Source organism: Prunus dulcis, chromosome 6 (assembly GCF_902201215.1).
Source record: "Prunus dulcis chromosome 6, ALMONDv2, whole genome shotgun sequence".
NCBI lineage: Eukaryota > Viridiplantae > Streptophyta > Magnoliopsida > Rosales > Rosaceae > Prunus > Prunus dulcis.
Window position 1 is genome coordinate 9,168,361 of NC_047655.1, and position 13,787 is coordinate 9,182,147.

General features: G+C 40.2%; 2 protein-coding genes across 2 annotated transcripts; one reads left to right on the forward strand and one right to left on the reverse strand.

Moving 5' to 3' along the window:
• Positions 1-451: 451 nt before the first annotated feature.
• LOC117633026 lies at positions 452-5,717 on the forward strand. Its single transcript, XM_034366693.1, has 3 exons — positions 452-2,744; positions 4,483-4,790; positions 5,273-5,717. The coding sequence occupies exons 1-3, from the start codon at positions 688-690 to the stop codon at positions 5,629-5,631; spliced, it is 2,724 nt and encodes a 907-aa protein (XP_034222584.1). The 5' UTR covers positions 452-687; the 3' UTR covers positions 5,632-5,717.
• A 182-nt stretch (positions 5,718-5,899) lies between these two features.
• On the reverse strand, positions 5,900-13,548 carry LOC117631627 (pleiotropic drug resistance protein 2-like). The gene is made up of 20 exons (XM_034364886.1): positions 13,193-13,548; positions 12,872-12,992; positions 12,599-12,687; positions 12,280-12,364; positions 11,845-12,135; positions 11,675-11,765; positions 10,389-11,289; positions 10,116-10,276; positions 9,790-9,893; positions 9,517-9,676; positions 9,342-9,422; positions 9,108-9,253; positions 8,560-8,892; positions 8,124-8,414; positions 7,937-8,020; positions 7,487-7,620; positions 7,169-7,396; positions 6,877-7,048; positions 6,521-6,775; positions 5,900-6,332 (listed from the first exon to the last, which is right to left on the reverse strand). Exons 1-20 carry the CDS (start codon positions 13,546-13,548, stop codon positions 6,063-6,065), a joined length of 4,353 nt encoding a protein of 1,450 aa, XP_034220777.1. The 3' UTR covers positions 5,900-6,062.
• Between the last annotated feature and the right edge of the window lie 239 nt (positions 13,549-13,787).

Below are 13,787 nucleotides of genomic sequence, written 5' to 3' on the forward strand. Positions count from 1 at the left end.
AACAAGGCATAGGGCTCCCCTGTCAAAACCCATAAGAGGTGTATTTAAAAAAATTTGAATCCAAATTGAAGCACGTGTTCCTCAAACCAAAAACAGATCAGCCACTCGGTCCAATCCTAAGTGGGTAAAGCCAAACCAAAGTAGCCCAGAACTGGTCCTCCAAAATCCAGCCCAAGTAGACGGTTGCCAGAGATTATCCGTCCATAATTAACGGCCTAGTCTATCCAAAAACTTAAAAAGGCCGAAAAAAGTACTTAATCAAAATGCAAGGGTCCAATCCCATGCTCTCAATCAAACCTCCTGCATCTCAGGTGCATCAATCCCAGACCGCCACATCACCAGACTCACCAATCCATCTCCCACCTGATCACCACCTCCTTCTCCACGCTTTCCACAAACATTAAAATCCCCCCAAAAAACTACCGCAGTAGCAGCAGCAACAACTCTATTCTTTACCCAACAAAAAAATAAACAACCGCAGCCAGCAGCCGCACCGCCCACAAAATTTTCTCAACTTTCTCCATGCACACGACTTCATTTAACACCTTTCCTTTTTCTAGGGTTTCATTCCCCGTTTTCGTCATCAGCTTAGGAACTCAGTCGTCCTCTTACGACGCCGTTGTTACGGTAGACTTTGCTGTCTAGGCGTACGGTTAGTGTTTTGCTTTTTCTCTCGTAGTGCTTTTCATGAGCAGGCGGAGGTTTGGGGACTATCCGAGTCGGTCTTCGGCCAGGGACCGCGAGGAAACCGACGAGAATCGTCGCTCGTACTCGGGTCGGGTTTCGCGTTATTCACGACCCGAGCCGGAAGCCCGGGTGGAGTACGATACGCGTCGTTATCATGACGGCGGCAGAGATAGGCAGCCGCTGAAACTGTCAGGATTGAGCGCGGATTTGCCTGTCTCCCAATCGACGTCGATGAAGTTTCAATGGAACCATTTGCTCGCCAAGAAACCCGACGGTTCGAACCCGACCCTGAATCCGGGTTTGAACCGACCCGGCTTCGGTTTTGGCAACGACAGTAGCTCTTACAGGCTGAATGCTGAAAATGGTTATGCCGGAGGAAGCGGGAAAAGTGGGGTTCCGGATCCGGGTGTGGACCCCAGCAGGAAATATGGGTATTTTCATGGTGGCTTGACGTCGCCATTGGCAAAATCCCATGTGGGTGTTCCAAAAGTTGACGACTTTAGGCATGGGGACCACCGTCAATACATGGGTCAAGAAGATAAGACCGTGTTTGGCTCCGGACCTGGGTGTTCAAGTGGTTTAAAGGAGGGTTTTCGCGGCCTTTCAGATCAATTCAACAGAAGCAGAGAAATGGCTGCGGAGGGACGTATTGACATTGGTGGGTATTCTTCTCAAGGTCAAGCACCACGACTGAATGAGTTGCTGGACTCAAATTGGGCTCAGCATAGCCCAAATGGGGACTACAATGCCCCTGGAGTGAAGAGAAGCGATCATGGTGAAATGGGTACCTTTCCCATTCGTGACCTTCTCTGTAAAAATCTGGCAAATAGTGTTGGAGAAGACACCAGACCTCCAAGCTATTTGAGGCCTGGTATTGTGGATTCCATTATGGGCAGAATTGATGGTGCCAATGGCGCACTTCGAGTAGGTACTCAGGAGATTAGCCAATGGAACCAATATCATAACTTTACAGAACAGACACAACCGACTATACCCAGTTATCAATCCTTGGGTACTGAACAATCATTGCCTGATTATTCTGAAGCTTTGGGTTTTAGTTCGAGAACCCGGGACTTCGGATTTGGAGGAGATGATGCTCTTGAAAGAGGGCTTGAAGCTTTGTCATATGAAGGTGCATTGAAGAGATTAGCTCGGCTTGAGGGTGATCCAGGTTTGGACGATGTGACCACTCTGGAAATGTGCGCAATGAGAAAACGAGCTCTGGCTAAGCGACGAAGAGGGAATGACTCAAAATCTGAGTTGTTCCATGATTTGAGCGACTCTTGCAATGTACCTGACTTGAGTTATGGGGACAATCAGTTGACTAATGATGATGTAGAACAATATGCGACCATTGGAGAGGGTCAATGGAACATTGACCAAGCTCCGAATTTGGGAGAGGATCGGTTGAATATTAACCAAAATATGTACTTTGGAGACTATCAACCGAGCATTGCCCGAGATGTGACCTGCGAAGAGGATCAATGGAACATTGAACAAGATGTGAGCTATCGAGAGGCCCAATGGAATGCTGAAGATATCAACGAATTGAATTCTGACAATGTGTTACCATCCTCTAAAATGCAAGAGCATCATGGCGAACAATTCAAATCTGCCAGGGTAGATATAAAGAAGCGTTTGGGACCTTTGACATCATCTGGCAGTATAAGGAAGCGTTTCGAACCTTTGAACACGCCTGGCAGTGTAAAAAAACGTTTGGGACCTTTGAAATCGCCTGGCAGTGTAAAGAAACGTCTGGCGCCTGCTCAAAATGTTCCTGATCCCAAATACTTAGGTCATAAACTTGAAGATCAATACAAATCTCGAATAAGAGAAACAGATGATTTTAGTGGAAGCATTCATCCTCAAGGGGGTGGTCTTCCAAAAGTTGAGGGGAAACCTACAAAAAAAGCACTCCCTGAAGATTCTGAGGAGTTCAAGAGGCTGGTAGATAGCGCCTTTCTTAAGTACATGAAGGGTTTGCATGAGAACCCAGCTCTAAAAAGGAAATTCATGGAAGGAGGAACTGTTACTACAAAGTGTTGCATATGTGCCAGGTCTGTCATCTAAGACGTAATATGTTTCTATCTTTAAGTTTAAATTTTGCTCTTTCTGCTGGAACAAGGATTCGGGTATGATTATAACTTATAGAAATTTAATATACGATAAAACTGCCGTTAGGTAGTTTTAAGTTTTAGTTCTTGAATTTTCTGAGTATTGGCTGTCTTGGAGGGACTTTTCCAAATGTTGGTTGTCTTGAGGCTTTGACTTTGTGGCACTTAATTGTTGGGTGACAGAAAATGCGAATGTTAAGGTTAAATCTTTTTGAACTCTCTGCCATGGGAAGGTAAGGTTAATTATTGGCCTAGAAGATTTTTCAGGATGTCCAAAAATTTAACTCCCACTACCACTGCATGAGTTGCAGTTTCCTTATAGTTGGTGAGTGCTATTGGAGGAGCAAACCTGAAATGGTTTTATTTTAGTTCAGTTTTTATTATAGTTTCATGATGCTCGTGTAACATGACCAAGTGTGAATTCTCCCATCTACAACCTATAAGATGAAGAGGATGTAAATTGTAGATGGAAGGAAAAATGATGGAACACATCTATTATTTTATTTTTTCATAAGAAGAAATGCTGATGAAGTTTATGGTCATGGCGGCAGCATTAGTAATCTCAGGATGATAATTACAGTCTTGGTAATGATGGGTAGTGATGTGTTGGCAGAAGGTAGGCAACCAGAGATGTTATTCCCACGATTTAAAGTTCATACTCTAACTGCTAGACTATTGAATTTTATCAGTCTATTTCTTCTTGTAGTAGTGACATTTTTTAAATTGCATCCGTGTGCATTGCACACAGAATTAAGGCTTTCTTTGGGCTACCAGAATTGGCATATGAGATCCTTTTGCCAGGGAAAATATTATTTATTGAACGGCTGATGCCAGAGTGGTACATTAGCGTTTGGAAATTAGAGCCTAGAAGACCATGTTTAGGTGGTTATGATGTCTGGGAGAATGTCCTTTCCTTTCTTTTGGGCATCTCTTTAGCTGAGTGTTCTATTTACCTCTATGCTGCTTGAAACCCAGGGTGGCGAGAGTGCCTTGTTTATTAATAAGGAATTTTTGGGCTTTCAAAGGAAGCATTTTTCTAAGACGTAAAGCTTTTAAGTAAGTGATTAATACATTTTTGCAGATAATCCTGCTTATGCATTTTATACTTGAATAGGATGGACTACTTTCATTTGAACTATAGTGGCAGAGGAGAACCAATTGTTGCAGAGACTGAGATTGAAAGATGTTTTCTGCAGGCTTGCCATCCTTTAGTAATCTGCAGTTCCTGCTTGCTACTTTATAAAGAGATCCCTCCATGGCAATCCATATTTGTTTCTTCGTAGGTGGCTACATTTTCTGTGTCATCTGTGGTGCCTGGATAACCCAGTATTCCTAGTCTTCGGCTTTCTGCACTTTCAAATCCTGTAACCTAGTAACTCTTCACTCTTACCGGGTTTGAAGTTGGATTAGGAAGGCACTTATTTAGTAGTGTCACTGATAGTATAGGAACTTTATCCATGTACTACTACATGATTCACACTCTAGCGATATTTTTCTAATATCTGAACCAAGATATTGGCTCTGTTTTTCCCCATTTCACCTCATGTCCTACAAACTAATTTTGAAGTGATTCAGACCAAAAAATGACTAAAGTGATGCTGTAGTTTGTCCCACGTTTAGTTGATTTAGGTTTCAAAGGAATTGCTTAATAACTATTCAATCTGTCTGCCTGTTGTATCAGCAACTCGAAAGAATTTGCGGGCACGGTACCCTTGGCAACACATGCCTTCATGTCACCTATGGTTGGTTCCAGAGCAGAGCATTTGGGTTTTCATAAAGCACTTTGTGTGCTGTTGGGATGGGACAGTGCAGCAGTCTCCAATGGTACATGGATTCAACGGTGTTTGCCTGATGCTGAAGCCTTGGCTCTGAAGGAGGATGTAGTTATCTGGCCTCCGGTTGTTGTCATCCACAACAGTTCCATAGCAAATAAAAAACCGGATGAAAGGGTGATTGTAAGTATTGAAGGGCTTGGGGCTATTCTTAAAGGTAAGTAACTAATTAAAATTTCCTCATCTTCCACATATCAATGACTCTTTTTGGCTACTCTTGTAGCAGGTAGGTTTAATGTGATTTCCATCTTCTCCACTGAGATTATGTTTCTTGTCATATTTCTGTTTCATTCTATGATATCAACTTATCTTTCACTTATCGTTTCCTCCAAATTCTGAATTCTTCTCAGCACCAATTGACTTGCAAAAATCTTTTTGATCAGTTACAATATTTTGGGGAGGGGAATGGTTTTCCAAATTTAAAATCTTCATTATGATCCTAGTTTAGTAATGTCAATATTTAAATCATGAAGCTATCAGGGCAGTTGCATCTGTCTATCTCAAGAACCAACTTGCTGCCTTTATTCCCTTTTAACATGCTTTCTCTAGTCGACCTTATAGCTGGTGTAATGCTTTGTTGGTTTTTTGCATGACATGTTTTTGTTTGCTTTGTATTTTTCATCCCAATTTGTTGTGTAGGTATAGGATTTGGTGGGGGGAAGACCAAGGTGTGCCGCGGGAAACCTGCAAATCAAAGTATCTTGGTAGTGACATTTAATGCCACATTTTCTGGTTTGCGAGAAGCAGAAAGACTTCACAAGCTTTTCGCTGAGAACAAACACGGGAGGGTTGAGTTCCAGAAAATCAGTTCTGCTGGCCTCAGAAACAGCAGCAACGGAAAGCAAGAGTTGCTGGCAGATGAAGCAAATTGTTTATATGGCTATTTGGGAATTGCAGAGGATTTGGATAAACTCGAAACTGACACCAAGAAGCGGTGTGTGGTGAAGAGCAAGAGAGAGATCCAGGCTATTGCTTGTACTTTGCTTGAAAACGAATGACGTTAACTGTATATCTATGAATTTTGTTTAACTCTCAAATGAGCCCTTTTGGTTTTTGTTCAATGGAAAATCAAAAATTCAGTTTATGAATGTAGCTCAAGGTTTATGAGCTGACCTGTTCTGTTATTACTTGTGGTTATTTCATTGAGAAATAGGACAAAAGCACTCACAATGTTTAGGGCTCAAGGGTTGCGACATCCTCATCAAAATTTTATGTTCTGAACTTAATGCTCATTTTTTAATAAATTTGTTAGTGCAACAAATAAAATGAGCAAAACCACTACGTTTAATATTAAACATTTGTTTTTCCTTAGTCTCTCATATACAGAAGTTACATGCAAGAGAAAAACTGACTCACAATAAGGCAGAAGAAATTACAGTTACAAATGAGGGCATATACTGATACACCTATCTGAAGCATGTGGAGGCTTTTATCTCCTTTGAAAGTTAAGGAACCTGATGCCATAGGCAAAGACAAAGAAGAAGAGGAGGACCCAACCAACATGTGCAAGCACTACAGGCACAAGGAAATCATAGTCATAGCCCAAAAATTCCTTAAGGAATGCATCCACTGGCTTTGGTGCTGAACCAGGAATTTCAAGTAATGTCTTCTTATCGCCGACTTGAGACGTGAAAATGCCATAGATTGTCCAAGCAACTGGGGAAGCCCAGTAGTACCACCTCCACCATATTGGGATTAGCTGCAACAGTAGAGCATGAATTACTTTGGTCACAGATTAAGTTTGTTGGTACGGTTTGATTGTTATTGATTGGATGGTTACTATGTTGCCATCAAATTGATGATTAGTTGCTCTGTTTTTCAGACTGCAATGTTGTATCTTATCTGCCTTCTCATCCTAATAAAGGAAGATTAGTTGTAATGACATACCGGCCTAGGAATGAGGAAACCTGAAAACAAGTTCCAGAAGCTGAGGAAGAAGGACATAACAATGGCAGCAATTTGATGGCCAGGAGTTAGTGCAACCACCATCATACCGTACATTGAGAAGTATGTGAAGCACATGAATATGAAGTAGTAGAAGTACAAGAATTTTTCCACCTTCCAGTCGTAACCAATCATGGAATAGAGCAGAAGAGCATAGATAAAGGTTTGTATTGCAACATAAATTGTTTCTATAGCCACCTGCAGCACAAAATGAAGAACATACGAGTGAACAAATATCATCATCTAGATTTACGGAGAGGATAAAATGTGAAACAGATAGACATGCACCTATCTATTACCTGAGCAAATGCATAAGGCAACTCAGAATACATCCCTGCTGCTCTCTCGCGATAAAATACTGTTCTCTCAATTGCCACAACAGATTGCACTGCAGAAGCATTCGAGGCTCCAAGGAAAAGAACAGCAGCATAAGTAGCTCCCAGCAGATTGATCAGGTCTTGCTGTTTGTGTCTGCAGACAATATATTATGCCATTTAGCTTCATATGAATTTCCATGTGCTATCTAAGTTTTTGCATCTGTTTATGGGAACATAAAGCAGTGTAGCTTGTTTTAAGAAACTTTGGACATACATCTGGTCTCCTTTGCCCCAAAAGATTACACCAAATAAGATACCAATCACAATTGTCATGAAAAACCGGATTGCATTGTATCGTGAATTCCTCCAGTAAGACCAGTGCTGTTTCCAGAAACAAGCCTTGCACTGAGTTATGAAGCTTTGCGAGTACCGCGTGGCGAAGTAAAGATCCTTGGAACCTGGTTGTGGAGTGCTTAGCTCCTTGATGAGCTCCTGATTTCTCCTGCAAAATTTGGGAAAACGTCATCAGAAAATTCATGACACACACAATGGGAAGGAGGTTGAGAAGAATAAGATGCAGTATATTACTTACCTATAGAGGTCAGAATTGGCATAAACTTGTGCAAAATCAATTTTAAGTTGTGCCTCAACTGCAGTGGAGCTGTTCTCTAACATCCATGTAGCAGGATTGTAACCCTCTTTTATTTTTTGAACCCCTGGAATAGCCTACAAGAGGTTTCAGATACCAGTCAAACTTGCATATACGTTCACCATCATCATTCTTGCCTTGTCCTAATCAAATGAACTCGGCCAGTACGTAAAATCCCGTCTTCCATTTTAAAATAATACAGGCAATATCTCCTATTAAATTAATTTTTTTCTTGAGATCTTTTGTGCTATTTCTTCCCAAGTAGTCTTTGTGGCCTCTTGGTCTTTATCTTCTGATTTAACTATCTTATCACTAATGTTCCATCCAAAGTTCTTACAAAAACTCACCTCAAAGTATATTCAAATTGAGACAAGCATATATACAAAAACTCACCTCAAAATATTCAACAAGTTTGTGAGAATGACGACCTAGGGGTCCAGCATAAATAACTTTTCCTCCTCTTTTCATCAAAAGCAGCTGCAAAAGAAACAACATCAATTTGAGACAGAAAGCATAAAAACTGAAAAGGGTTGCGAACAGAACATTTACTAATACAATAGATTCAAGGGATGAAACTTACCTCATCAAAAGCTTCAAAGATATCTATGCTTGGTTGGTGGATTGTGCACACCACGGTTCGACCAGTATCTACTGTGTTCCTTACCGCTCGCATTACAATTGCAGCAGCTCTAGCATCAAGGCCAGATGTGGGTTCATCCATAAAGATAATGGAGGGATTAGCAACCAACTCTACAGCTATGGTGAGCCTCTTTCTCTGTTCGGTTGAAAGACCATCTACTCCTGGAAGTCCCACTAAAGCATTCCTCAAGGGGTAAAGCTCAACTAGTTCCATGACTTCTTCAACAAACATCTATAAGATAGACGAAAATTACTATAAATTATGATATGGCATAAGCATATTTCCAGTCGTTGATAATATTTCAAACTTTAGGTTGCAAAAGTAAGTTGTAAGTTTGTAACAGGATAAATTTTTCCATACAATAATCATTTAGTACCTCTCGTGTTTCCTTCTTTACATCTGAAGCAAGACGCAACCACGAAGAATACAAAAGAGATTCAAAGATAGTCAGATAAGGCGAATGGATGTCATTTTGTTCACAATAACCGCTAACTCGAGCAAATGTAGCTTGGTTCTTTGTGTAGCCAGAAATGCTAATACTTCCTTCAATGTATCCGCCAGTCTTCCTTCCTGACAAAACATCCATCAAGGTAGTCTTTCCAGCACCACTGACCCCTACTAATGCGGTTAGAACACCAGGCCTGAAAGCACCGCTGACATCTTGTAGCAGTTGCAGTCTGCTCTCTACAACCCCTTGACTCTTCATTTCCTGATGGTAAAAGAACATATCTATTAAAGTTTATACCTCGTCTTATATAAAGTTTATATCTATTAGTATGTATAGTTGTTTTTTTTTTTTTTTGAGAAAATGAGCAGAAACTCTCATTTTTAATTTCTGTTAATGTTTTGTTTAAAGATGTAAGTTCTCATATAGATTTCTTAAAATTAAAACCTCGAAGGAAATATAAGTAAAACATTGCTTACGGCAGGCATATCCACGTAGTAATTCACATGGTCAAAAGCAAGTGAAAGGGGCTGGAAGGGCAACACCATTCCTCTTCTAGATTGATTGTTTGAAGAACTGATTGAGCTAGCAGTCCCTCTAGCGTTTCTCACCAGATTATCAGTGCCTACATTTGCAGTTATAAATTAGAAAAGTTAGAACTAGTGCTTCAAATAAATGATCAATTACTGGGAGCAGAAGTAGCAACCATCAACCTTCTGGATTGGATGTCACTTGCTTCTTAGTATTGCTTTCAGAGTTTTCATCCGCAATTACAGCTTTCGAATCAACAAGTGCTGAAGTTGAGTGCAGGAAAGGAACAATGAGTACAGGGTTCCTCATTTTATTCAAAGCACAGAACCAAACTAGAGAGGGGAAACCGCAACTTACGCTTAAAAAATGTCAGTGCTGCAATGAAAAGAATGTTAAAAAGGAGAGAATATCCCATAAGTGCTCCGATGCAAATCCAATACCAATATTCATCTACAAACAGTCCTCTTTCCTTAAGGAGGGTCTTTCCCACTGTGGGTTGGCTAGAACCATTTATGGGCTGGGACAAGAGAATAACATGAGATGTAGGCAATAGCCAAATATATGAGCCAACTGAAGTTCAAAAAGAAATATGAGGAGTGTGTTTTTTCCCTAGGCATTAGGATAACTTACAGTGCTCCATCTTTTGTCGAGAAACTCATTGATAGCAATGGCATTTTGTCCATACATCATAGGAGAAATATAGTAGCCCCAAATCATCCATGGTTTAATGTCATCTGCACAAAGAAAAGTAATATTTATTCTTGCAACTCATTCAAAACTCTTATAGACTCATCAAAGAACCCGCCATTGTGTTTTTTTTTCTTTGAGTTGTGAACATACTGATCAATATTTGCAAGATTCCCGGTATAAAGCTGATATATGAAGCAGCTCACTTCAAATAGCTTATTGCAAATTCATGACAACTCTAACCCTAAAAGAGAGAGACTAATCCTTACTTTTGGAAACTATGAAGCCTCCAAGCACAAAGACCATTAGCAAGGTAAAAGTGCCAATTGTGCTTGCAACTATTTCTGTTCTTCCAACTGCTGCAATGAAACGGAAGAGGGAGAGAGCCATCTGATGCACTCCAAAGAAAGCCAAGAATTGTTTGAAAAACCTGAAATATTGAAAATCTTTCAGCAGGAGGACCTCTCCTTCGTCAAACTACCAGATCCAGGCTGATTAAACCAATGAGCCAAAAATAGATAAATTGGAAGCTTAGCACCTACCTACTGGCAGCAGGTGCAAAACCAATGGTGTAGTACGTAAGAATGATCCAAATGCCCGACTCCAGTAGTGAAATGGGAATTCTGAGGAGACAAATGGGCAAGCCAAAAGCCCATGCAGGGTAGAACAAAGCATCCCTTTGTTTCAAGAATAGTGGAAGCCTGAAAACTGTCATTGCAAGCTCTGCCATCCCATTAAACATGACATTGATGAGACTGAAAAACAGTGCTCCCCAAAACTTTGGTGCATCTTCTAAATGGCCTGCTTTCATTTGCGTTCTTAGGAATACAGTCAATGCAATTGTAGCCATGATTGTTATTTGGGTAGTTTTGAATATGTATACAAATGAATTGCGCTTCATCAGCAGCCATTCCCTTGAAAAACATGCCTTGAAGAGTTCCCAATGGGAGATTCCATACTTTGCTCTCACCAATGCAGCATGATGGACACTGGATCTGTCATAAGGAACTCTTAGATCTTCCGAAAGCTTTTGGAAAATGTGGAAGGAGTTGAAAGCATGAGCAAACTCAGTTACGGATATGTATTTGTAAGGTTGATTCTTTCTAAACCAGTATTGCTCTTGGTCCTTCTTGGAAGTTACTTCTTGCAGAAAGTCTGCAACCCCTTTCCTTTGTGGGCATTGGAACCCCATATGTTCGAAAAATTCGAGGACATTCTCACGGGGACCTTGGTAGACAATTTGGCCCTCTGAAAGTAGGATAATGTCATCAAAATGGTCAAATGTCTCTGGTGCAGGCTGCAGGAGAGAAATGACCATTGTTACATCCATTATATGAACCATCTGCTTCATGTACTTGATAATTTGAAATGTGGTGGAACTATCCAAGCCTGTTGATATTTCATCCATGAAAAAGACTTTTGCTGGTCCAACTAACATTTCCCCTGCGTCCAGTGTAAAAGGTGATTGAATTAATCCTCATTAACAGCTAACACATATATTCCTTCTAAAAATGATGCTAGTTATATGATACTGTTCATGTGATATTTGAGAACCGACATTACATAGAAACTAACTTGAAGGATCAGATGAAAAGAATAAGATACCTACAGATTAATATAAAGAGAAGGCAAGTCCATATACATGTGTGTACGCGTGCGTCTGTGCGTGTATGTGAGAAAGAGAGAAAGTTATATATCCTAGGAACTTTGTACATTACTACTTTTGCATTTAAAATACAGTGATCAAACATGTCCAAGAACTTTATTTTTAAAGATTTGCATTCTTTATTACAACAATGCAGAAGTTCCTTATAAAATTAACAAGTACCAGTAGTTACACGCTTCTTTTGTCCTCCAGAGATGCCCCGTCTCATGTCATCCCCCACCATAATATCAGCACAAATATCCAATCCAAGTATCTGTTAAAGCATTAATAGATGTTATGCTTTTAGAGCAGCAGATGAAAACACTGGTTTCATGTCAGGGCAACAAATTAACCTTGAGAACATAATCTGTGATCAAACTGGTTTTCTGGCCAGCCACTGCTGTCGCTTTCATGAATGCGTCAATCTCAGGATCTGGTTTTATACCTTCTTGTTTCTCGCGCCTTGATGCCTCTACCAACATCTCATACCTGGTTCCAACTCCGAGGCAACGTCCAGAGAAATCCAAAGTCTCACGAACTGTCATCTCACCGTAGTGAAGATCATGCTGGCTAATATAAGCACAGGTTCTCTTAGGAACAAATTCTGACAACTCATGGCCACAATAGGTGACTTTCCCAGTTACCTGTTCACCCAATTTACCAGTAAGTGAACTTGGAATTGTGGACACAAACACAAAAACAAAAAAAACTCATGCGCAAGCACACACATACACAAACACAAACAAAAGACCTCACACAGTGAAAGAGATTGAGAGAGGAAGACATACCCTTAAATCATCATCAAGCTTCCCAGAAAGTGCCTTTAAAAATGTTGTTTTACCTGAGCTAGGCGGTCCAAGAAGTAGACATATTCTGGAACAATTCACAATAAATGAAGAAGAAAGTTCAGAATCCAAAACTGACAACAAGCAACATCAAGTCTATTTATGTAGCAACAACTTCTGTTCTTCTGACAGGCAATGCTAGTCTAAGTATACCAATTGCAGCTAGCACAAGGTTTTTTAGCATCTACAACACGAAAAATTGCATCGTGAAAGCTAAAATGCTATTATAATCTTGCAAACAACTATAATATATGGAATATACCTTGATGGTCTCACTATTCCACTCACATCTTGAAGTATTTTTACTACCCTTTTCTTTGAAGGAGAGAGTCCAACAAGTCCAAGAACCCCCTATACAAATTGCAACTTTATGAGAAAAAGAAAGAACCCTCTATGCAACTAAAAACAAAAGAAATAAGCAAGAACATGAAACTACTATCTGCAATTTCAAACTGTAAACTATCTGATCATTAAAGGGAATTCCATTTTGACGCATATAATGCAGACAAAGGTTGAAGAATGTGAAAATTTATACCTCTATTGCATTCAAGGTGGAATTGTACAAAGTTGGAAGTGCTCTGGTCCCAACATATGCATCTCCCTCAACCGATAGGTGCTCAAATCTCACTTCAATCTTAGGAACCTCAATTCCCACCCTATTTCCCAGAAATAAAAATTATTCACTCAAAGTCACCAAGTCACTAACTAAGGCCCAAATTGAGACAACATTAAGAACATTAAAATTAAAAAAAAAAAGACTCACAACATTAAAGTTGAACTCCCTTATTTTTCCTCCATTCCTCACCACCCCAAATAACACAATGATTCAAAACATTGTAGACAAGAAAATACTAACCTGTCAGTTCTGTCCCTGAGCCTCTTAAGTAACTTCTCATTATCATCCTCCACAACTTTTAATATGCTGTCCATCAACTGCTTCTTGTCCTCAGTCCTAAGTTTAGTAACATCAACCTCATCATGCACCACTCGCCCATTGCTCATCACCTGCCTCATCACCCCCTTCCTCATCCTCTCATATGTAGGCAGCCGCTCTATGGCCGCCCACTTCAGCTCCTCCTCCTCCTCTTCAGCCGCCCCACTCCTCTGGAACACGTCTGGCTGCTCATTCCACATATCTTTAAGGCTTATCGTCCGCCAACTCATGTTACTTGCAGACCGCACCAGGCCATCTCCGGCCAATGCTCCCGCCATTTTTAAAGTTTCCAGCCACCAGAAATTCAAGATAGGTACTAACAAATCCAAAAGAATATACACTATTTTTTCTTATTGGCCAAATATATTCATGCACACTATATATGCATGTGTATGAGATGAGAATACATAGTGGCACAAATGAATGAATAAATGAATAAGGAAAGGGCAATTAACAAGTTTGGAAATCTTTACAGAAAACGTGACAGGCAGAATGTATATAGTGATCAGTCTTTCTT